General features: G+C 37.3%; 1 protein-coding gene across 3 annotated transcripts in view; it reads left to right on the top strand.

Annotated features, from left to right (window-relative positions):
* Cep83 (centrosomal protein 83) overlaps window positions 1–25,830 on the top strand; it is a 137,255-nt gene that overhangs the window by 94,555 nt on the left and 16,870 nt on the right. For all 3 annotated transcript variants that reach the window (XM_063255307.1, XM_003476275.5, XM_063255306.1), the window contains 6 exons: window positions 2,822–2,936; window positions 4,107–4,251; window positions 4,357–4,506; window positions 20,029–20,104; window positions 22,284–22,441; window positions 23,849–23,978. In XM_063255307.1, coding sequence (XP_063111377.1) covers window positions 2,822–2,936; window positions 4,107–4,251; window positions 4,357–4,506; window positions 20,029–20,104; window positions 22,284–22,441; window positions 23,849–23,978 — 774 coding nt within the window. The remainder of the gene's footprint in view (window positions 1–2,821; window positions 2,937–4,106; window positions 4,252–4,356; window positions 4,507–20,028; window positions 20,105–22,283; window positions 22,442–23,848; window positions 23,979–25,830) is intronic.

Here is a 25,830-nt window from a genome sequence, read left to right as displayed (position 1 = left end):
TATTAATATGGTGTATTACGTCTGTTGATTTGTGTATGTTGAACCATCCGTGCATTCCTGGGATGAATCCTACTTGGTTATGTTGTATAATCTTTTTGATAATTTGCTTCTGTTTGCTAGTATTTTATTGAGGATTTTCACAGCTGTCTTCATTAGGGAGATTGACCTGTTTGCTTTTTTTTGTTTGGGTTTTCCTCTGGTTTTGTATTAGGGTAATACTTGCTTTCAGGAACAAGTTAGGGAGTATTGCTTTCTTTCATTGAAATGCTGAGGAGTATTAGCATTAAATCTTTTCTAAGTTTCTTGTAGAATTCAGCATTGAATCTGTCAGGACCTGGGCTTTTCTTTGTTGGTAAGTTTTCAGTTACATTTTCAATCTCATTAACTGGTATTGGGTTATTCCAAATTTTTATATCTTCTTGATTCAACCTTGGTAATTCATACATATCTAGGAATCTGTCCATTTCTTCTGTGTTTTCCATTCTATAGAGTAAAGATTTTCAAAGTATGTATTGGTGATGTTCATAATTTCCACAAGCTCTGTAGTGCTCTGGCCCTTGTTATTCCTCAAAACATGAATTTGAGTCTTTCCTTTCCTTTTTTTTTTTTTTTTTTGGTAAGGTTGACTAAGGGCTTATCAACTGTATTCTGTCGAAGAACCAACTCTGATTCATTATTTCTTTGTATTGTGTTCTTAGCCTCCACTGTGTTAATTTGTGCTCTGATCTTTATAATTTCTTCCCTCCTATGGGAGGAGGCTTGTCTTGATCTTATTTTTATCAAAGTTTGAGGTACAACATTATGTTGTTTATTTGTGCTTGTTCTGTTTTTCTGATGCGAGAATTCTCTGCTATAAATTTCCTCTTAGTAGTTGCATCTGATAAGTTGTGGTATAGTGTATCTGTGTTCTTGTGTAGTTATAGATGTTGTTTAATTTCTTCCTTAATTTTTCTGTGATCCATGTGTTGTTTAGAAAGATGTTAATTTCCATGTGTTTTTGGACTTTTTGCAGTGTCTTTTGCCATTAATATCCAATTTCATTGCACTGTAGCCAGATAATACACATGGGATAATTTCAATTCCTTTGCATTTACTTAGGCATGTTCTGTGGGCTATTATATGGTCCATCCTGGTCCATAGCTTGTCTTCTATGGTGTCTGGGCTTGCCTTTTGTGTCTACATTTTGTCATTTTCTATTTTTACATTTTTATTTTATTTTGTATTTTGAGGCTTGCCAATTTCTTATGATAGGGTTATCACTAATGTTGCTGCTTCCTTAGGAGATATCTATTCTTCAGGGATGTCCTCTAGATGTAGGCAGTTCTTTATTGCTATCCCAAGATTCTATACTCCCAATTTGTAAAGGATACAGTTACAATTTGGTTCAATAACCAATCCTTTGGTACTGGGCTGTGGTGATGATCATGACCCCTTACAATCCAGTGTTATCATATAGGGGAGAAAAACTGATACGGTAACCATTAACCTGCTACCTCCAACCACGAGAGCAAATGTTCAAATTACATAACAAAGTCACGCATACAGCATGGACTTATTTATATTCAGCGGTTTTTCTCCTTAGTGCAGTTTTTACCCGTGTGATGGGAGCGCCGAGATTAAGATGGATAGAGACAGGATAAAGTGATGAGTGGGGTCAGCGACAGTAGAGTCCAGGCTGGAGGTCCAAGAGTGATCACCTGAGTTTTGAGAAACTGGAGAACACAGGAGGGAAAGAATGAATAAAATGTGGGTGAGTAATCAGAAAGGGAAGAGACAAAGCTTACTCACTTGAAAGTTTAAATTCAAGAAGTAGTTGAGGAAACAGAGAAAGAGGATCAACAGAACAGAAAAGAAAGGTAAGAACCTAAACAGTGAAAAAAGAAGGAAGAGACGGAGAATGAAAAAGAGAAGAATGAGAGAAAATAGACCAGAGAAAGGAGAAAAGGGTGGGGAAAAGCCCCAAAACAAAAGACAGTAATCCAACCAGACAGGAAAGGGCTAGCAATCAAACAAACCGGACAGAATAAAAGCAGTCGGATACCTCCAGTGTTCACAGTTCTGTGATAATGTCCATGTCAGATCCCAGAAATGTGCTGGGTGATGGCTGATCATGGCCTCTGGATGTGGGGGCGGTGCTGGTGGAGTCCTCCAGAACCCACGTGCTGGCTCCTGGCTTGCTGCTTCAGACAGTTCCGAGGTGCTGGTCTCCCCGATTACTCTGCCCTCCAAAGCCTGTGTGCCCCGAGGCACCTGTTCCCTTGGCTTTCCAGATTTGATTGGTCTGCCTGCCAAAGGCCTGTGTGTACCTGCATTTGCCCCCTTTATTAATTCCTGTTTCTATTGATTGCTTTACCTTCAGCTTCTTAATCTAGCAGATTGGCAATTAGAGTTAATTGTACTAACTTCAGTAGGCAACAGCACAGACAGTGCTTTTGATTTGTGTAAGTTTACTTCCTGCCGCCCCTGTGTAGATGTCCTGGCTCCCTCTGTGTACCTGTAAACTCTGCGATGGTGTACTTAATGTTCTATGTGCTGTTCTGCCTCCTCTCGTGCTTTCTTTGTTCTTAGACTTCTTTTTAGAAGAGAAGGTTCAGCTTTTCCCCCTGAGGATGTACTAACTACGGACCGCTGTATTTTAGAAAGCCTTTTAAGTAGTTAGAACTTTAAGATACTGAAGTCTAGGATAATTCATTCCATTAGGAAAAAGACAGTGTTTTCTTGGTGTCTCCTTATGACAAATACTTTCTCATTTCCTTTTTGGGGTAAGTACTGAATGGCAAGAAAATGACCAAAAGTAATTTCAATTTCTAATTATTAACAGATAAAGGAGCTGAAACATTCAAAGAAGCTAGAAATAACAGACATCAAACTGGAGGCAGCGAGAGCTAAGAGTGAGCTGGAAAGAGAAAGAAACAAGATTCAAAGTGAGCTGGATGGTAATGTATGATTTTCTTTGCTTTTTATTTTAAAGTATAAACTCATTATTAAAATAAATCAACCTGGATACTTATTTCTACATTCTTAGTTGAAACTGAATTTTTGAGTACATATAGAATGCTTATGTGTTCTGTGATTTGTTTATTCTGTGATCTTTCTTTTAAGAAAATCAGCTCTGTTTTTAAATAAGTTATTTGATAAGAAATTAAGTGGAATTTTACAAGGATGGGGTTCTATCCTTCCTGGCCTTATAATGTTAAATCTAGCATGTGATTGCTAGTTCTAGGACATTTTAATTCCGTAGAATAAGGAGGATAAATGTGTTCCAGGCTTCATTTTTTTTTCCTTTTTAAATGTAAACACGATTATTGGAGAAAACCTCCATATAGGCTTATTTAGTCGGCAAAAGCTCCTTCTTAGTCTCAGACTGTCTCATTAAGGTTTCTCAGAATTTACATTGTTTTTAAGTTATTTAGGTAAGCTGTCTGTGGGCTGTAACTGAGCTGAGTTGATCTGTAGTTTAACTGGCCTCTGTACTTGAGGAGCTTATGTTGAATGATTATATTTATTAATTTTTATTTAATAGTGACTCATGGGTTTCTACAGTTAAGGGAGTACAAGTTCTTAGAGACCTTCGTATCTCGTGCTACTTTGAATTAAACATGAATCTGCTTTAGTTATCCCAGCTGCACAGCGTTTGTGGTTTCATCACAGGGAAGATTTGTGAATCCATTAGAAGCTTCTCCTAGAGTCACAGGTTTTGAAGTGTTGGGTGATTTTCTTTACTTTGTTGCCAGCCAGTTTTGTCATCATGTTCTTGGGGCGTGGTTCACAGAACCCCTGGAGGTGAAGTAAGCCGGCGTCTTTGGGTTTACCCAGGCTGGGCCTTCCAGCTCTCAAGATGGACGCGAATAAATGTATATAAGTCTTTAAAAAGTTTGTGTATATTATGTGCTAAAATAATGACAGAGAAATTAATTTTTTGACTTTTAGTGTATTTTGGCCTTATTTTAAGTAGTTCATCACTGATCTAAGGATCTTTGAGAATACATTTGTCAAGAGACTTTCTAAATTTTTTCTTTTACCTACTGAAGAAGGCTTGCTTGTCATGATTTTTTCATCTTAAAAATATTGAATGTAGCACATTTTTTTCTCCTTAAAAATCCTAGGGCTACAGTCAGACAATGAAATTCTCAAATCAGCTGTTGAACACCACAAAACGCTCTTAGTAGAAAAAGATCGTGAGTTAGTACGTAAAGTACAAGCTGCCAAGGAAGAAGGTTATCAGAAGCTTGTGGTATTACAAGATGAAAAGTAAGTACTGTGTTACCTTAGGTTACAGCTCCGTGCACGTGCAAACAGTTCACTGTCATGCCTTCATTGTCTTTGTGGTAACATACTTCTTACCTGTTGTTTTAGGCTGGAGCTTGAGAACAGATTAGCAGATTTAGAGAAAATGAAAGTGGAGCACGATATTTGGAGGCAATCTGAGAAGGATCAGCACGAGGAGAAACTGCGGGCTTCACAGATGGCAGAGGAGGCGGCCCGAAGGGAACTTCAGAGTATTAGGTCATCTATACAGATTGATTTTTGGTTTTGAAATAGTGTCAAAGTAACAATAATTGTGTGAATGTAGCCCAGAGAATCTTCATACACTTTATCTTGAGTTCACAAGTGTTAACATTTTACGTACATATTAACACTTTTACAGCTTAGTTACTTTATAAAATATTCCTTAGGTTGAGTTTATAACACATTACTTGTGAATGGATTCATGTTATGTATTTTGAGCAAAAGTAAAAGCAGAGTCACGCATAGTCGTCAGGGCTTCACGTCAGGAAGTTCATCATTTTCCCACTAGCTGGTGATGTTAACCTTGATTGCTTGGTTAAAATGTCATCAGATTTTTCCAGTATAAAATTACTATTTTTTTCTTCTCTAAGTCAATCTACGTTAAGGTTCCCAGTATGACTCTTGGAGACTACATGAACGTTTTCATCATACTTTCTGACCAAATAGTCTTCCTTGAAATGTTTAGCATCCACTTTCCTCAAACAACTGTGTTCTAGTGTTTGTCAAATAGTGATTTTCGTATTTGTTTTTATCATTCTTCTGTATTTATTGGTTGGAGTTCTGAATGGAAGACCTTTCATTTCTCCTGTAAACACTGTATTTCTACATATATGGGCTAACACTGTTGTTTTCTTCTATAGATTATAATATGGTAAAACCTTGGTTTGCAAGCATAATTCATACTGGAAGCATGCTGTAACCCAAATCGCTTGTTACTTCAAAGTGAGTTTTCCCATAAGAAATAATAGAAACTCAAATGATTCATTCCACAATCCAAAAGTATTCATATAAAAGCAATTATAGAACTGTAATATAAAATAATAAAGAAAAATAAATTAACTTGCATTTATCTTTGAAAACTTGCATGGCTGTTGTGAAGAATGCAAGAGAGGAGGGTTATTGCATAGGATGACTTTCACTGTCATTAATGGAATCACTGCTGTCTGTTGGCTCAGTGGAATCTTTTTCTTTTTGTACAGCTTTAGCAAGGAACCTATCCATTGCTTTTGCCTCCTTTTGAGGATTTTGTGGAAATGTGACATTGCGTTGTCGTTAAAAGATTCATCACTTGCACCACTACAGCCTTACTCAGGTGGTGCACTTCTACAAAGTTTTGCCCTGTTTCCCTGATTTTACGCATCTCCCTAATCTCATTTGAAGGAGGGAGTCCTCTGCCCTTTTCTCCTCCTCTGCAATGTGATCTCCTCCATAACCACTTACTGTTGGGAGATGATCACCTACAACCCCACAGAGGTAGCAGGGAGAGAGAGAGAGAGAACCGTTGGCTGAGTTGTGATCATGTGATGTTTGATGTCATGTACTGCTTGTCTTGCAAGACATCATTATCAAATTAAAATCTACTAGCCATGTCTGCTGGCCTTGTGGAATACTCATAGAATAAGTTCCTTGCAGTCAAGGTTTTACTGTGTTGTAACTTACTATTGAAGTTGTCTCAGATTTGGGCATTGGAAGCTCTTTCAGGTTGACTCCTAGGACCTTTTGATGGAGTCCCACCATTTTTTGAGTATCTCTTTCTTTGCTGGCATCAAAAGATGTTCTTGGCCTCCCCGTAGTTGTTTCTCTAAGGTGCTTTGGTTCCTTTTTATTGGAGAATGGTGCAGGAAACAGAATCTCAGCTATAGGGATATTTATTATACTAGAAAGACATTGCTTATAGGCCCCCTCAGTGAACTGAAGAAAAAAGTGTTTTTGCATACACAAATACACATTTGTATCTATTTATTTTTCTGTATATATATATTTTAGCAATCATGTATTTGCAGTGCTCTTTCCAATTGCAGCCCAACACCGCAGAGTTCATTAAGCCTTCTCTTCCTATTTGTGACTCCTTTGATAATGAGAACTTTGGCTTTCTACTTGCTTCCTTAGCCCTAGGATGTACAAGTAGTTTTGAAATAGCTAATTGACAGCTCTGTGAAAAACTTCTTAGCTGTTGTGTAATACCTGTGTATTCTTTTAGTTTTTAGCCCTTGAGTGTATTAAAATACACTTAAGTGATTTAAAATACAATCTGAAAGTTACATAGGATTTTCCAGAATTACTTAGGGATTTTCTAATGTTCATTTGGATAGTTATTCACTTATAAAACAGCTTCACTTATCTATGTTTTATCCCCTTCTGAGCCTGCGTCTCATTTTTGTTGATGTTAGCAGATTTCACTATGTGTAACATCAGGTAGTTCTAAAGGACAGAATGATACAAAAATTATACTTCAAAGAATGCTATTTCCTGCATCTATTTGATCTATCCTGTTCTCATTTTCCCTTAATTATCTTATCCCCAGTTGGTAATCTAATGAGTTTCTTGTTTTATCTTTTCTATTCCCCCCACCCCCAGAAATGGCAGATGAATGTATATTTTGTTTTCCCTTCTTTCTTAGCACTGTGGTCAAAATTGCTTTAAGCATAATACCAAGTAGTTCATAGAGAGTAACCTCGTGCTGCATAACGTGCTGTTGTGTGTATGTACCAGTGGTTTATCCACTTTTCTATCTATGTTCAAGTGTTTAGTTTCCAATACTGTATTTTGTGATTACAACCAAAGCTGAAATCTATATGTATTTGCATATTGTTGGAAGTATATCTTAAGAGTAAATTCCTGAAGTGAATGTTAGTCACAAGGTAAATTTATAAACAGTTTGTTAGATATTATCAAATGTATTTCTAAGAATATTGTTCTGCTTTGCATCTCAGTATTGTTTAATTTGCATTTCTCTTATTATTAGTGAAATTGAATTACATTTCCTATGTTTAAGGCCACATGTTTATCTGTTGTGTTTGGTTTGTCCATGTCATTCTCAACTGTCTGTTGATTTCTGTTATCTTTTTCCCTTGTTTTTAAAGTGTTGTTTGTCTTTTGGAAATATGTTACAAATATTTTCTCCCTGTGTACCAGTTTTCATTTGACTTCTTGTATTATACTTGTTATGTAAAATATTTTATTATGTAATTCACATTACAAATCATTATTGCATTATTGCTTCCAGATGCTGAGTAGTAGTCTCCTTGCACTGAAGTTAAAGAGGAACCATGGTCTTACGCTTTTATGGCTTTATTTTTTGTATTTAGATCTTTGAGCTATTTAAAATGGGTATTTCTGTGGGCTGTGAGATATAGGTTTCATTTTACTTTTTTCTAAACAGCTAACCAATTATTCCAAACTTATTAAAACTAATTTTATTTATTCTAGTGATTCATGATGATGCTTTTGTTACATTTTAGCTTACATGTAACTCAAATGTGCAGAATTTTAATAATAGAGCGTTACAGTATATTTTAATGCCCATATATGCTTCTCCACCCTTGTAGTTTTTTTTTGTCTTTTTGTGTTTTCTGAGGTATTTTTGTGTTAGTTTTTTCATGTGTTCTTGAATATCAATGTCAAGCTTCATAAATTTGTCAATTTTATTGTGATTTCATTTAATTTTGTTCATTTTTGTGGTGCTGAAATGCATATAAAATTTTACCTTCTGAACCATGTTTAAGATACATAATTCACTGGCATTGGACGCAGTTCAGTATTGTGTGACCATCATTGCTGTCCATCTCTGCATCTCTGAAGCTCTTTTCATCTTACACAACTGAAGACTCTGTAGCCATGAAACAGTAACGGGCCATTGCATTAGCTTCTCAACCCTTGGCAACCACCACTCTGTTCCCTGTATGATTTCCAGTACTCCCAGTACCTGATGTAGTAGAATCATGTGATACTTGTCTTTTGCAGCCTTTAGGTAGCACGATAACCTCAGTGTTCATGTACTTTGCAGTATGTTTTAGAATTTCCTTCCTTGTAAGGCTGAATAATGTTCCAATGGATGTATGTTATTCATGTCAGTTATTCATGGATGATCACACCACATTTTAGTTCTCATGAATAACGTTACCATGAACACAGATATACAGACATCCTTGCTTTCTGTTATTTTGGATGTATACCCATAAGTAGAGTTGTTGCATTATATGGAAATTTTATTTTTAATTTTTAGAGGATTACACATATGTTTTCTAGGGTAGTTGGTATTATTTTATATTCCTACCAACAGGACACAAGTGTTATAATTTCTCTATAGCCTCACCAACACTTGTTATTTTCTGGATTATCTTAATCTTAAGCATCCTAATAGTATGTGGTATGATCTCACCATAACCTTGATTTGTAACCTCTTTAACAGCTAGTGATATTGAGCACAGCACCTTTCCATGCACTTACTAGCAAGCACTTGGAGAAGTCTGTTCAAATACTCTGCCCGTTTTTAAATCTGATTTCGTTGTTGTTATTGAGTTCTTTATATGTTTAGATATAAACCCCTTATTAGTTATATATGGTTTGCAAGTATTTTTCTCATTTGTATACTTTTTTAGTACTTATAATTATTTTTTGACGTGCATTTTCTAATTTGTGTGCTTAAGTTGTCTTTTGCTTTTCTTGCCTTTCTTTTGGCATCGTAGCCAAGAAATTATTGCCATATTCGGTCATAACTCTTTCCTGCCATATTTTAAGAGATTTATAGTGTTAACTGTTAAAACTTAGGCTCTTCATCCATTGGGGTTAAATTTTTTATTTGGTATTAGTAGTAAAGGTCCAGTTTCATTTCTTTACATATGGATATGCAGTTTTCTCCGCGTGATTTATTGAACAGAATTCCATTTTTTCTAGTGATGCTCTTGGTACCCTTAACTATAAAGAGAGGCTTGATCTCCAGTCTCTCTAGTCCAGTAGTGCTGAACATATGGTACATGTGTTATTTGTTTTTATTTTAAAACAAAAAATGTTTATGAGTCCCCTTCCTCAAAAAAAACCCCTAAAATCTCAGTATTATTCAGGTTTAATTGCAGTATTGAATGGGTTTTGGTTTACAGTTTGCAACTTTTTTTTTTTTTCTTTTTCCTTTTTATCGGTACCAGGGATCGAACTCACGACTGCCTGCTTGCAAAGCAGGCGCTTATGCCGCTGAGCTAAACCTCCAGCCCCCTGTTTGCAACTTGTCTCTGAAAGGTTCGCTATCCCTGTGAAAGAGTCAAGTCCACTGGTGGTGAACCTGTAGCAAGCTGCCTGTTATCATTAAAAGTTCTAAAGGTTTGATATCACTGGATTGGTCTGTCTGTCTTTATGTTGACTGGTACCACACTGTTTTGATTATTGTGACTTTGGAGTAAAATTTTGAAATCAGAGAGTGTGAGTCCTTTAGCTTACATTTATCCAGTGTACTTCAGGATTGTTTAGGCTCTTTCAGTTCCCTTGTGATTCCATATGGAAGATGGATGAGTTTTTCTATTTGTGTGAAAAAGGTTGTTGGGCTTTTGATAGGGTTTGCATTCATTCTGTAGATCATTTTGGATAGTATTGAGAGCTCAATAATATTAAATCTTCATTCCATGAATTTGCAATGTGTTTTTTTAATGTCTTTTTTTCTTTCGTTAGTGTTTTATTGCTTGTATACAAATCCTTCAGCTCCTTGGTTAATTCAGAGAAATTTTATTCTTTTTGATGCTGTTGTAAATGACATTGTTTTCTTAATTTCTTTTTTCAAATTTTATTGTTTTTGGAGATGTTACTGATTTTTGATTATTAACTTTAGTTCCTTTGCAAAATTCATCTGTTAGCAGTGTGTGTGTGCACGTGTGTGTGATCTTGGGGGTTTTCTTTACATGAGATCATATCATCTGAGAACAGATAATTTTTCATCCTCCCAATTTGGATGTCTTTTTTGTTTCTGTCTGGAACTTGCAATTGAACATTACTTAGAAATTATGAACCAAAGCTTCCTTCTCTTGTTCCTAATCTTAGAGAAAAAACTTCTAGTTACTGTGGGTTTTAATTTTCTGTGTTGAGGCAGGTTTTTTAAAATTTTACTTTATTTTCGTTTTGGAGGTTTGTTGATTAGCAAGTTACTGGGAGCCCTGTCCAGAGTCCCAATTGTCTGTTTTAAGGGTATGGTGAGAAAAACCAAAAACAGAGACAAATTTACTAATACATAAATGGCTGGGAAGTCAGTGTCTCCTGGTGGATCCTCCTCAGACTCCGAAACAGCCACTATTTATTAGGTGTACACAGTGATAGGTGGGGCGAGTGAAAGATTCCAGTTGGGGGAAGACTCGGACTCAAGATGGCGTAGGTAGTGAAATGCTAGGAAGGGTCTTATCCTGGAGTATAATCCTGGGGTGACTCAAGAGGGCCCAGATGATTTATGCTTAGAGGAATCCATGGGAGGTCTTAGGTGGGTGGTACCCATAACCCCAAACCTCTATTTTATCTCATAGGGAAGTATGTAAAATTAGCCAGTGTGAGTTTGTGATCCCCAACAGCAAGTTTAATGTGTTTATATTTAAAGCAATTAATGATAAGGAGCGACTTCTGTCATTTTGCTATTTGTGTTCTGTCTTTAAAGCCTGTTTGTCTTTCATTACTATCTTTTGTGTTCATTTTTTTCTTGTTTTAGGGTTTTTGGGGGGCAGGGAGAAATCTAAGCTCCTTTCTGCCTTCTGTGTATATTTGACGGCTATTTTCCTTTTGATATGAAGGAGGTTAGAGTTAACATCCTGAGTTTATAAGACTCCAGCTTGAATTTATACAACCTTTGCTTCAAAGATATACAAAAACTCTTTTTAGTTTCTGTCCTTTTCTGTTGTCAGTGTCACAGAATTACACCCGTATTATGTATTGTGTGTCTCAGAACATAAATTAATAATTTTTTCAATGCATTACTTTCTAAAAGAATGTAGAAAACAAAATGTGGGGCAATAAGGTTACAATACTAGTTTTTAGACTAATTTTTAATGTATTGGTATCTTAAATCATACAGAAAATAATAAGTTACAGATCGTTGGTACAATAATATTAGCTTTTATAATTGCCCATCTATTTTACAGAGCTGTGCATTTTTTCATATGGATTTGAGTTACTGTGTAACGTCCTTTCATTTACTCTGTTCAGTGCCCCTAAGTATGTCTGGTAAGATAGCTGTGCTTATCTGCAATGTATGAATTTTCTTTTAAAAACAATTTTTACAGATAAAAGATTTTCAATTGACAATTTCTTTGTATATTTTAAATACAATATATCTGTCCATTACCTTCTGGCCTTCAAAGCTGTTTTGTTTTATGAATGCAGTGGCACAGACATGCTAGGTAAGCAGTGTATCACTGAAATACATCTGCAGTATCTTCATAAATTTTGAGACAAGGTATCACCAAGTTGTCCAGGATGACCCTCAACTTGGAGTTGTCTTGCCTCAGCCTTCCAAGTAACTGGAGTTACAGGTATATATTGCCCTACTCAGCTTCTCCAGAGTTTTTTTTAAATGAGAAATTTGCTGATAATGTTATTGAATATTCCTTATATATGATAAATTGATTCTCTTTAGCTGTTTTAAATATTCTTTCTTTGCCTTTGGTTTTCAAACTGATTAATGCTATGTTGTAATGTAGATCTTTTTGAGTATCTCTTACAGTTCATGTTTACATTCATGCTTTTTAGTAACTTTGCTTAGTTTTCAAGCATCATATTTCCTGTACTTTCTCTCTGTGCTGGTTCCTACAGTGTGTAGCTGGATGATCTGATGATGTCAGGTCACTCAGCTCTGCTTACTTTTTTTCATTTTTAAAATTGTTACTTGTTGGACTTGATAATTTTCATGGTCGTATCTTTACATTCACTAATTATTTTTTCTGCATGCTCAAATTAGCTTTGAATCTCTAGTGAAATTATAATTTCAAGTATTATACTTTTCAGCTTCAGAATTTCTTTTGGGTGTTTTTTTCTCTTTAGTCACATTTCCATTTTGTTCTTGGATACTTTTGTTCAGTTCAACAACTTCTTGTTTTTTAATCATCTTTAAAACATTTGCTTTAGGGGCTGGGGATTTAGCTCAGCAGCATAAGCGCCTGCCTTGCAAGCAGGCAGTCGTGAGTTCGATCCCTGGTACCGATAAAAAGGAAAAAAATAAAAATTTGCTTTAATGTCTTCCTCTAGTAGATCTGCTAATATTGTAGTTCTTTTTCTGTTAATTTCTGTTGATTTTTCTCCCCTTTGAACAGGCCATGCTTCCCTGTTTCTTTGTATAAAACTGGATGTTTGAATCTAATAAAGTAGTAAGTCTTAAAAATCAGATTTTCCCTTTTCCTCAGTATTTGCTGGGTATTTTTTTTCCTGTCATTTTAAAAAAATTATTTTTGGGGTGTGTGTGTGTGAATCATAGCAAGCTACTTCTGTGGCAAGGCTCAGCTTGAGGTGTTAACAGGGTCTTCTCAGATTTCTTCTGAGACTTTGCCTTTTGCTGAATATGCATAACTATTTTCTGATTATCCACAAATATATAGCTGCTAGGATGTCCGAGTCTTTAATGTCTGGCTCCTAGAAGTGGAAAAAAACGTAAAACAAACAGTTGGGAGGGATGGCAGTGACCCTGTAAATTCCTTGAAAGTAGCTTCAGCCCGAGGGTGCAGGGGGCTGCAGCCGGGCGGCGCAGCAACAGTAACTGCCTGTCTTTTCGTGTGCACCTCTTGGATCAGAACCAGCACCCTCCCTGGCTCCCAGCGTGTGTGCAGGCCGCTGCTGGAACGTGTACACAGATGCCTGCCGTGGGGCTGGTGGTGGAAATGGGCTAAGTTTATTCCTAAGCATTTAGTCTTTGTTGCTATTGGAAATGCTTTTCTCTTTCATTTTTGTCTTCTAGCTGGTTATTATTTATGAAGACTACCACTTCTTACACATTAATTTTGTACCTGCTAGTAACTGAATATTGTTTGTGTTCATTTTATTGTTGACTTACCTAGCATTTTCCAGGTGTAGTGGCATATATATCATCTATAAGTAGTGATCATTTATCTTTTTTTTAACCATGCCCATGCATTTGCTTTATCTAATTGCACTGGCAAGTACCCCCAAAATGCGGTATTCAGTAGGATCAGAGATAATAGATTTTCTTGCCTTATTCCTGCTTTCAATGGAAATATTCGACTCTTTCTTCATTGGTTACGAGGCCAGCTCTAGGACTGAAGTGTGTGTATACCTTATTAAGAAAGTATTTACCAGTTTTTATTTTCATGTGTTATTGTTAGACATAGTTTTGAAAATTATCAAATGTCGTGCGCCCCCCCCCCGTACTGAGGCTCGAACTCATGACCATGCACTTGCAAGGCAGGTGCTTATGCCGCTGAGCTAAACCCCAGCCCTATCAAATGTTTTTTAACCTTAGTAATCATGGGCCAGGGATTTAGCTCAGTGGCATAAACACCTGCCTGGCAAGTATGAGGTTGTGAGTTCAATCCCTGGTACCCAAAAAAAAAAAAAAATCATAATTTTCTTTCCTTTGACATATGAAGATCATATGTTAATGATTTTCCTGATAATGGACCAACCTTAATTTTTGGACTAAACTACCATTGACATTAGTCTTTTGGTTGGTGTTTGTTTAAGGTGGCGGTGTATTCTGTTGTTAATGCTGGTCTTTAATTTTCTTTCTTTATGTCGCTTCTTTTCATTTCTAGGTGTCTTGGGGTTCAGGCACTTTCTGCCTTCCATTTTGCTGAGGGAGTGATTTCGTGTGGCTTTGTTCTTGTTTTTCTGAATTACTTTTATAGAGTGTATGGATAACACAGAGCTAGCACATCTGCCTTTCTTCAGCACCTGGGATTCCCCTCTATCTGCTTTTAAAATCTTAGTGAGTTTAGTAATTATATAAATTAAAGTCAAGTGGCTTTTAAAAATCACATTCATTAAATTGTAGGTTATGTTTTGAGACAAGAGTTTTGATTCACATTACTTAGGCTAGAACTGCTTCAGGCAGAGGTATGCACAGTGCTTACTTATATTGGATTTATGAACAATTAATTTAAATTGTTAGTGCCTACAGTTCTAGAATCATAACTCAGTAATGGATTTTGAGAGCCAGCTTGCCCATCTCTTTGCTTTTAAGTGAGTGTATTGTTTAACTATTCAGGCCAGGCAGTTTTTAAATCTCTGCCCCTCCCCAGGAGCCCCACTCTAGTATTTTATCTTATCATGGTACTACAGTTTGACCAGCCAGAATCTTTTATGTTAGAATTTAAGCCTGTTTCTTCTGCTTTGGGCTTCTGTTGCCATAGTGATAAACTGTTCAGGATTCTGTCATTACTTGAAGACAATAATAAACTTGACCCTTCTTTTTTTTATTATTTTAAAAAGAATCTATAAAATAGCATTTATTCCTTTGGCTTTTAATATAAATCATTTTCTATTCCACTAGTTATCTTGGTAATTTACCTTGGATTTCTCTTTAATTTCTTCAGGTCATTTATAATGTATAATTGACCCTAACTTATTTTTAAAAAGGACATAGCACTATAAAATCTAGCAGAAGGAGTAATTCACAAGATTTGCGTGAATCTTTTTAATACTCTATAGTGATTTTTTTTTCCTATGGCAGCTCTAATTTACTGATTTATAACTCCAACTACATCTACCAGGTGCATTTTTATCAATCATTAAAATAATTCTCTCTAATTTTAGCTTTTCTTATTTAAAGCTTGTGGTAGGTCAAAGACTATCTAGAAAAAAGGTCTTCCTGGAGTAATGAAAAGTATAAATCATATAGAGCGCAAAGTACCCATTTCTTTACGAGCCAGTACTATCTAAGTTGATAATATCTAGTAGATATTAATCACTACTTTGACAGGTGCTTTAAATTATTAATTATATACCAGTCTTTTTCATTAGTTTCTCGCCCATTAGCCTATCACAGTGCTAACAATAATGCAGTTACTGTTGTGAAAGTATGTTGTGTTCCAGAAGCCTGCCCCATTGCACATTCAGTTTTTAAAGTTTGTGAAGTTAATCTATAATTAAAAACATAAAATTTATAATAGTTTAATAAAGTATGTAGTCAACTACTGGATGTGGCAGCATTCAACGCCGACATCACATGCAAATAAAGGGGCTTTATTGGCTGACATAAATTGTGAGAGGACAGAGGTACGCTGTTCTCTTGGAACCTGGATCAGGACCTCACGCGTGGATCAGAGAAAACTAGTTTTTCCCTCCTTTATTCCTCCCTCTTGTTCTTCTTCTTTTCTGTCTCTAGTGTCTGCTTCTTTGTGACACTAAGAGGCTTATGTTTAGACTAAAGACAGAGGGAAGTTTAAAGAATGGTGTGGATCTGGTTTGCAGACCTCTCCCTGGGTGCATCCCTGCTGCGAGGGAAGCCAGGCCCCGTGCTCAGCCAGTCCTGTGCCTGTTTCTCTGGGGCAGCGGTGGAGAAAGGCCAGGAGAGCAGTCAGGAATGAGGAGACAGTCTTTTGGGGAAATGATAGTAGTAACTATGCAAGGGAAGGGAATCTTAATCATTGAAGATAACCTACCGAGGATGCCACTTAATTTTATCCTTTACATGGCTTAAAGCCAAGCATCTGTTTTCCATTTCGAGCTTTCTAATTTTTTTCTCAAGATTTTTAATATTTTGACATTTTTATTTTAGCAGTTAGGATGCGTGTGTGTGTGTGTGTGTGTGTGTGTGTGTGTGTAGTGAGTATTTACCTTTTGAAAACGTAATTACCCTTTAGTGAATGCCTTTTTCTGTGTATACCCAATCTTGAGAAGAATTACCTGTTGTGTGCCATCCTAAGAGGAAACAGAACACTACAGGCAGCCATTTGGAAAAACTGTCAGAATTTGAGCTGCAGAATAAGTGATTAGATGGCGGGTGTGTGGTGGCACTGGAAAGGCCTAGTGGCTCTCCTTGCACGTCTTTGCCTGTGACTCCTGTCAGCTCCTGAAGCCTGGTTCTGGTTCTCTAGCTCTCCTTTGAGCAGCGGGTTCTTATATCCTTTTAGTTAATAATGACCAGCATCGATTTTCAGTGCTTCTGAGCAGGAAACTTGCTTTCAGAAGGCTGGTACAAGGACGCCCCTGCCAGTCTACAAAGACTTGTTCTAGGAGTCTGTGACGACGGAGAACTCTGAGTTTGATCGCACAACTTCTCCTGCTTGCCATGTTACGTTGCTTTCCCCCTAACTCAAATGAAGGCAAGAGCTTTCATGCCCACTGTGGTCACACAGGTCACAGTAGCTGTTTAAATTTGAATAATTAAAATTTTGAGAATTGAAATTTAGTTGCCCAGCCATACTGGCCACTTTTCAAAGTGCTGTAGCAACACATAGCTAGTGTCTGTCATGCTGGAAGGTGCAGCTACTAAGACATTTCCATCATCAGTGAAGGCTCTGACCTTCAGCGCTGTTGAGCGTTCAGGTGGGAATTCAGTCCCTTAGTTTTCAGTGTACCTGTAGCGCTGGGAACTGGGCTCTGCATTTATAGGCAGGCACTCAGTAAATACCTGTCGAATGTTGCGGTGGCTGGTATGCACTGTGTGCTGTCCCTCCGTATCACAGTGGGCCGCGTTACACTATGAAAGGAACTTGTAACAGCTCCATCTTGCAGTGATTCCACAGCTGCCTTTTACATTTTTACACGGCTGCGTTCTCTGTTGTACCGTGGCCTCCATTCTATGGAGGCCCTTCTGTTTCTACTGCTAAAATGACTTTTAAAGTGTAAAGTACTTATTTATAGTTTCTTCCCCCAATTTACTCATCCCTCACTTTCTGAGTTTTCCCCACCCTCCTCTATTCATTAAACTTCTCCTTTAACAATGACTTCTGCTTTAACCTTTGAAATCCCTGTTCTGTTACCAAGAAATGCTTTTGCAAGATTTTTCATACTCCCTCCTGATGTCGTTTTGTCTTTTTTTTCCTTTCTCCTATGACAAGGGACCAACAAGGGAAATCCACGCTTGTAAACACCGACTCTTGCTATTAGACCGTTATTAGACTGCTGCAGTTAAAACACTTTTTCCTTTGATGCTTGTTGCATGTGGTTTGCACCTATTTTTCTTCTTTGCCAGTTACAGATGCACCAGATGTTCCTTAAGTAAGTCTTTGGTCCTGGCTCCACTTTCCTGTATTTTCTGTCCCTGGCCACCGTCTTAAAGCGACTGCACCTCCAAACTGTTGAACGGTTCAGCACCTTTAGCCCTGTGGTTTATCATGTTCACACTCTGGAACTTTGGTCTCTGTCCCACTTTATCATCTCAAACACGTGGCCACATCCTGGGCCTTGTTTCCTAACACCATTCATTCTGAGGACCTAAATATCTCCATCATCCCTTCCCACTCTATCCTAATCCTTTTTTAGACTCATTTATTTTCCTATTACAGCAAAAACATTCTTTCCCTGTTTATTTCTAAAGTGCACTATGCTTTAATGTTGTTTTCTCAGTTACCTGTAGGACCTTATTTTGTCATTTACACTCTTCTTCACCTTCAGCGTATCATTCTGTATCTCAGATTCTTAACTTTATATTCAAGATCTAGTTCAAATTGTATCTCTCATATGTAACCTTAACTGGTCCCTAATGAAAATCAGTTACATTTTTGCATGTACTTTGTTTTTGCAGTCCTGAGACTTGAACCTGTGGCCTCAGCATTGAGCTACAACCCTAGCACATTTTTTTATTACTGAGATAGGGTCTGAGTGAATTGCTTAATTGCCCAGACTAGGTTTGAACTTAGATCAGCTTCTCAGAGTTCTGGGGTTATAAGTGTACACCACCAGGCTTGGCTTTTTTTCCTCTAATTTATACTTATAAAACTTTCTTTCTTTTGCCTTGTGATATACTTTAAATATTAAAAACCTTCTTATCAGAAAAAATATTATACTTTAATTCCTAAATCTGTAACACTGTCTTTTGAAACACTATCTACTTTTCTTGAAGTCTTTTGTTACTGAGATTTAAAATCCTTGCTGTTAGTCCTAAGCCCTGATAATATCTACTAAAATGATTTTTATTTATGTTAAAATCCATTATCCCTTAAAATCTTAAATGTAATATCTTAAATCATGAACCAATTTTCTCTTTTAAAAAATCTGGGACCAGTTTTAGAATGTGATCCCCAGCGTATCAGGAAAGTAAGCTGAACAGGGGCCTGTGCTGTGCGGCGTCTCCCCACCTGCTGTGCTGGTGTGCTGGTTTCTCTCATGCTTACTGGCATTCGGATGCTCTTTACCCTTTATTTCTTGGCGTCAACTTTGTATGTTGGGCACTATTTTATCCTCACTGTAGACTTCTACTAAAGCAGTCAGGCCATGAATGCTTTCTTACTGTGTCTTGTTTCTTCCTGATCACCCAAGTACTGCATATCCACAGTCTTTATCAGAGCTAGGTTGTTAGAGCCTATGTTTTCTAACTCTGGCTCTAGTCTAGGACCAACAGTGCTCTCTCTTCTGTCCATTGTTACGACTTTGTAGAAATAAATCTTTAGTCATTCAGAAACCTAAAAGCACCAAATTAATGATGTTCCTAAATATTTATGGAGGAAATGCCTAAAACGTTTGAGAGTGTATTAGTAATATAGCTAGAAATAGAAGTAAGAATTAGACCCCCCTCCCTTTAGCACTGTTGCTTCTGGCATTCATTTGTAGTTATTTCAAGCAGTGGGTCATCAGATTTCTTCCACGTTATATTACCCATTCAACTTACACATTTAGTGTCTGATCCAGGGTTTAGGTTCATTCAGTCCAGCAGAGATATTTGTTAAAATCTTATACTTACAGCATTGTTAGCTGTAGGCACATCCTAATTGGGTATATAGGACATACTAATAAAAACAACAAGCACCAAGTGAACTATATTTAAGTGTTTAAAGAATTTTCCAAAGGAGTTTGAGGGCCTGTCCTGCCAAACCTAGTTAATGCCAAGTCTTCTCAACCGGTGAGTCATTTCCGGTGTGTACAAGTGCATGTGCGCGTGTTTCCAGTGTTAGGAATGGAGCCCTACGGCCTTTGCAGTGAGCTCCTTCTCCCCGAGTCGCTAAGTTGCCTAGGCTGGACCAAACTTGCAGTCGTCCTGCCTCAGCCTATCGTCAGAGGGAGCTAGTTTGGATTTTAGGGCTGTGCCTGAGCAGGCGTCATTTCTTTAGGAGAGAGTACAGATTATGTCCTCTTCAAATTTTTATTTCAGGGATTAAAAGCTCATAAGGTACTTTATATAGTGCAGAATATTGTCCTGCAAGAGGCTATTTTCTTTGAAATCTGTAGCCTTAAAGATATAGCAGTATGTCTGATAGCATTTCATAGACTGTGAAATGATCAAGTTGGATGGCTAGGAGGTGCCTTCCTCGGGACTGAACTGCCTTCTAGACTGATGCCTGAAGAACACATCTCTGTACATGTGAAGAACACATGACGGTTCAGGCTAATCCCTGTGTTTGTTAAAATCTTACTCATCACTTTTGTCTGCTGTGCTCCTGGGCTGGTGGATGTCTCACCCTCTTGGTGCTCGCAGATCCTGTTGCAGAAGAGGTCATTTAGGTTTCATCAGAGTTAGATGCCGACACAGCCTCTAATCTTCAGGATTGGAGTTCCCAGAGTGCACAGCACAGTGCCTGGTGTAAAACCAATCAATGGAATGATTAATTCCATAAAAAGTGAACTATGGATTTGTAATGTATTTTGTTGGATTATGGTTTTTAGGTTAAAACTTCAGCAACAGATTGTGAATATTGAAAATGCTGAGAAAGAAAAAAATGAAAATTCTGATCTGAAACAGGTATGATTTTAGGAGATATTTTGTTTTTAATTTGTTAAATGCTTCTTTAAATTTGTATTTTGTATATTTTGAAGTTTTCTTACCAGTGTTATAATGTCGTCACCACAGTTAATAACATAGATGAGACTGATGTGTAAAAATGAAATGTTTCAACCGTCCTGCTTTAATTTAATAAGCTTCTTTTGCTAGCTGCTATTTTTATTAATGTATTTGCATGCTGTAGCCCATGCAAAGTTGTTGTTTTATCTTTCTTTTTTTTCCCTGGTACTAGGAATCAACTCAGGACCTTGCACTTGCCAGGCAGGTGCTCTGCTGTGAGCTATATCCCCAACCTCCCATGCAAAGGTTTAAAAAGTATAGTTAAAGACAGTTGTTAGGCCGGGCGTGGTAATACACACCTGTAATTCCAGATTCGAGCGGCTGAGGCAGGAGGTTGACTGAGAATTCAAGGCTATTGTCAACTGGATAGTGAGAACGTGTCTCAAAAACCAAACAAACAAACAAACCCCAACAACAACAACAAAACAAAAAACCTATGTTTAGCATTTTACATTTTAAAAATTACTTAGAAATATTATGTTTGAAGGTTACTTGAATAATTGGCTTGTAACTTTACATTTATCCATGAAGTATTTCTTTGTCCTTGTGTTTATGAGTTGTATTTGTAGAAAGAAATTTATATTTTATTTAAAGTAATTTGGATTCAGGGAAAATTTATGAAAGGTTGAGCGAAATATAGAAAAATGTTTTTTTCTGCATTCTGTTATTTTTTTTTGTTGAAAATACATTTTTCTTCCCTATAGATGATGTAGAAGATTCCACTTTTAGGATTTATGCATGTGCAGTTACAGTTTCTAAATCTTAACCAGGACAACATGATGTTTGATTTTCTGAGATAGAAGTTGCCTAGTATCGTTGGCACCCTTTGGATATAGACAGTGGTAGGCTCCTTGAAGGTTGCTTATTCAGGCAGTGATGATGTTTAATGTTTAAGATTTAATGTTTGCCACTCCAGTTAAAAATCAGTAATACTTGTGCATGAAGAAGTTCATTCTAAAATAGAAATTCGAGACATAGAGTTTTACTTTATTTTGCTAACAGTCACTTCGTGGACATACATGTAGGCCTACCTTATTTGGCTTTGTTGCCATGAGAAAAATATTATTTCCCCTTATTTAATTTATTGTATAAAGAATCTTGTTACTTTTAGTCCTTGGATCTCAGGATAGGTGCTTTTGACCCCTGGCTCTTGACTGTTTTTGCTCAGAAATATCTCAGAATGGCCAAAAGAATGAAAGAAAAATGAAGACTTTCTCATTTATTCATTGATAAAAGTAGCTAGTCGGGGAACTTGATGTAATTATCCTCAAGGAAGGCTATTTAGATATAACTTAGAAACAGTGTGGATCTTTCTAGCCTATGAATCTGTAACTACATAGCTACCTACTTTGGATGAGAAAAAGTTCTCCCAGATGAAGGAAAATTGGGATAAAGCCCATAAGTGATTTCATGGGTTAGATACAGCACTCTAGAGACCAAGGTATCTCTAGCATTCATTAGATTGCTCAAAGCACCTTTCTTCTGACCCACAACACTGGACAAACAGGACGCCGTGTAGTGTCGGGTGAGTCTGATCCTTCTGGTAGTGGTGCTCAGAGCGTCCCGCCTGCCCAGAGAGTGGACCTCTGCAGAGATAGCTCACCTCTGCCGTGAAGCAGGGTGAGCAGGTTCTTCAGCTGCTTTCCCAGCCAGTCTGCTTCAGAGTCCGTTCCTCCCAAGAAGGTTGGGGACGGCTGCGGTGTCGAGACTCACTCTGATGGTTGGCTTTTCTTTTCTCATGTCTTGCTTTCCTCCTGATGTCCCCCTCCCTACTCCCGGTTGCTTTCTGCTGTGTGTTTATTTTCTTTGGAAAGAAAAGAAGGGACTCAGTGACGGAGGGCTTATGGTTATTGATGATCTCTGGTTAAGAGCAGGAAATAACCGCACTGCTGCTATTTATTATTTCATTTAAGGGGTGTCCTTGAGAGTATTTTGGCTGCGTGAGGCATTTGGCTGGGGAGAGTCTTACTGTCGCCTCTCCTTACATAACTTACTGCTCTGCTTAGTGGCTGTATATTCACTGTTTTCATCTCTCTTTCTCTGTCTCTCTATCTCTGTTTTTTTGTTTTGTTTTGTTTAGCAAATCAGTAGCTTGCAGATCCAAGTAACCTCACTGACTCAGTCTGAGAATGAACTGCTGAATTCAAACCAAATGCTGAAGGAAATGGTGGAGAGGCTGAAGCAAGAATGCCGTCACTTAAAAAGCCAAGCGGAAAAACTACAGCTAGAAGTTGAAAAGTAGAGTTTGTGCTTCTTTTATGTATAAAATCTGTATTATATATGTATGTATTAAATCTGTCTTACATATAATATGTAGTTCTTTTAGAGATGATTCCAGCATCAAATGTGTTTCTGTTTAGTTACAAATACATTTTGATAGTGTACAATTGTCTCAGGTAATGCACTTTCCATTTGTATAAAATGAGCTTCATACTCTTAAATTGTTTCTTTTTTAATTTAAATACATAAGAAAGAAAGCCTTTCAAATCTGCCTGAGCAAAGGATTCTGAAAACACTCAAAGAAAAACTCTTTTTCATTGAGCAAACCCAAATATTTCTTCAGAAATCTGTTCTGAATACCAGAGAACAGAATGACTTGGCTGTGGGGTCGCTGGATGTGTGTGTGTGTGTGTGTGTGTGTGTGTGTGTGTGTGTGTGTGAAGATAAGGAAGTTGTTCATGCTGTTTGATGTTCCTGAGAGCCCCAAATAGTAGAAATTTATAGCTTAGGATCCTTAAATGTTTTCAGATGAACTTAATTCTAATTTCTTAGGAAATTTAAATAATTTATTGTTATTGTTGGTTTCTGAATGTTATTCATAGGCTTGTATAGAATAAAATACTTGGGGCTAGAAATCAGTAGAATGTAATTTTATTTTTTTCTTTTGAGACAGTCTCACTATTTAGTTCAGGCTGGCCCTAAACCCCAGGTGATCCTCATGCGTCAGCCTCCCGAGTTTTGGGTTTCAGCCATAAGCTACCATGCTTGACTAGAATGTAATTTTAAACTCAGCTAGCATCCTGTAATATGTAATAATGCTTACATTGACCCAAGGCATGTAATTTAACTTTTTGGAGTTTGTTATTCTCATTTGTACTGCCCAAAGTAAGGGTAATGAGGATCATATAAAGTATGATAAAAGAATAACTTTAAGTAGCTATGAAGAATAGCTTTTAAAATGTTATTGTTATGTTACCTTAATATATTATTTATATGAATTGTACTCTAGCCAGAAAACCTCCATCTTAAGACTTGATACCAGGCTTCATTTTTAACCAGCTTTATTAGGTCCACTTTAATCAGAGCAGGTTATTAAGTGTTTGACCTACTGTTGACCAGACCTGAGTCCTTATTGCAAGTCAATGAAAACTGCTTTAAGCCTCATTTTCTTTTCTTAAAAAAAGACTTAATAGAGAAGTACTTACCTTAGAGGGGTTTTGTGAAGACCTAGTACGCATACCATTCTGAGTGCCATGCCTGGCTCGTAGGAAGAGCTGTAAGGGTGCTGTTGGCAAAAGCTCATGCCTAGAGGTGGGAAGGAAGGAGTGGTCAGGCCTGTTGTGAGCTGGCTTATACTGGTGACCATCTTTTTAATCCTAAGAGTTTATATGAACTTACATGTTTCGTACATAATTCTTTTGATAGGACATTGGAAGAGAAACAGATACAGTGGTTGGAAGAAAAGCACAAGCTTCAAGAACGTATCACAGACCGAGAAGAAAAGTATAATCAGGCGAAAGAGAAACTACAGAGAGCTGCAACTGCCCAGAAAAAGGCAAGAGATGCTTATCAAAATGTTTTCCGTAGAGTAAAACACATTTTAGGAGAATAAAGGATGTAAGTGAAGCTAAGATTTTAGCGACGTATTTAATTTGATATGTAAGCATTATATTTTCCTATGAGTGTTGCAAGGGTAGCTTGGGAAAATCCAAGCCATCCAGCAGGTTAATTCCTAAGTTTTGCTTCGCGTGGACACACATTGATCCAGAGAGATGGTGTTTTTCAGAGTAATTGACAGTTTCCAGCCCACCCACAGACGTCTTAGCTAACTTATTCTTCATTATGTCATGGCATGACTAGGCCTGTGCCAACTGCCTGGCATCCGCGGCATGGTTTTTGTAGTTGAAAGGCCCTTGTGATTCCAACTCAAATGCAGGAGCAAGCATCTCCTTGGCCCAGCGGTAAGACCTGGGACTCTCCCTAGTTTCCGAAACAGCCATGATAGTTTCCACCCTGGTCTTTTCCAAGTTGGGCCCCTGCAGGGTACTTTTTGGTAGAACCTTTGTTTTCTGAGAAACAGTCCTGTGCATCATCGAAATTGTGTAGCCAAATGATTCATCAAAGTCAGTGGTTTACACTGTTTTTTGTTTTGTTTTTTAAGGCTTCAACAAACTCAGCAGTGTAGTAGGTCCTGTCAGAAACAGTGATCCCCGAGGCAGTGATTCAGCAGTTCTTTTCAGCAGACTTGAAGTTGGGGGCGCGGGTGTGGGTGTGTCTGTTGGCCGGGACTCTGCTAAGTTTCGTTCTAAGAGCCCTGGTTGTGAGGAGGAGGAGGAGGAGGAGGAAGGAGCTGCCATGACAGGGAGTTGCGTCTGTGTGTTTATTGTTTGTGTTTGCATAAGAAAATGTAACTCCAGATCATTCACATACACTGAGTTGGAAGCTAAGGACACCGTTCCTAGATGTCATTTTATGTTACTGGGTATAAACAGCAAATGCGACTGCAGAGTTATACCGTGAATAGTCTAAAAGTCATTAATTTTCCACTTTCCTGGCATATGTTACTTTTCTCATCATAATGCTAAAACTAACATAATGTGGAGATTAGAAAAACAACACTTGCTATATGGAATCCCAGTGTTTTATGCCCAGATAGAAGCACGCTCTTGTTTTTTTTTTCCTGTATAGGTCACTTTTCCTTCTTTTTGTTAATACAAGTACTGGGAAGTGTGGATGTCCTTGGGATTTCATTGAATTCTTTTGATATGTGATGGATGATCTTATTTATACCTCCTTGTACTGTGAACCCAGTTTCAGCAAGAAATTACTAGAAATTATAGGAGCTGATCTTTAGTTTCCACAGATAAACTTTTGGTTGAGATTTTAGAGATAATTATCTCAGAGATCAGTTCCTAATTATCAGGGTTAGTTTGGGTTGACTTCTTTTGGAGCAAAAGTGACATCCAGTGGTGAGAGAGATTATCAGCTAATCATAGGTAACCCAGATCTGGGAGGGGAGAGGATATTTAAAAAACTTACAAAGTAACATTTTGTCAGCATTGTGACCTAGGATGATGAGTGTTTTACTATGTGCACCTACCACGTGATGCATAAAAACATAGTATTAAATTCACTTTTAAAAGTATAGATTATGATTTAAGTCATGGGAAATTGTTAACTTTGGTTTAGTGACATAACAGGGATCCCGTGCCCCATATGGGCCGCTGCACCAAGACCTTATAGTTTTAGATCAGTGAAAGTGGGCAAACATTATATGTGACACAAATATTATTAGGAAGTATACAAATATATATATACTTTCTAATACACTTGTATACTGGTATACATACATGATTATAGGACTGGAAGGGACCTGACCACTGAAATAGCTTTTATAGGTTAGGAAA

The sequence above is a fragment of the Cavia porcellus genome, unplaced genomic scaffold (assembly GCF_034190915.1).
Source record: "Cavia porcellus strain 051 isolate PalLab524CR breed Dunkin Hartley unplaced genomic scaffold, mCavPor4.1 scaffold_8, whole genome shotgun sequence".
NCBI classification, from domain to species: domain Eukaryota; kingdom Metazoa; phylum Chordata; class Mammalia; order Rodentia; family Caviidae; genus Cavia; species Cavia porcellus.
The sequence above is the reverse complement of the archived record's forward strand: the minus strand, read 5'-3'. Positions and strand labels throughout refer to the sequence as shown.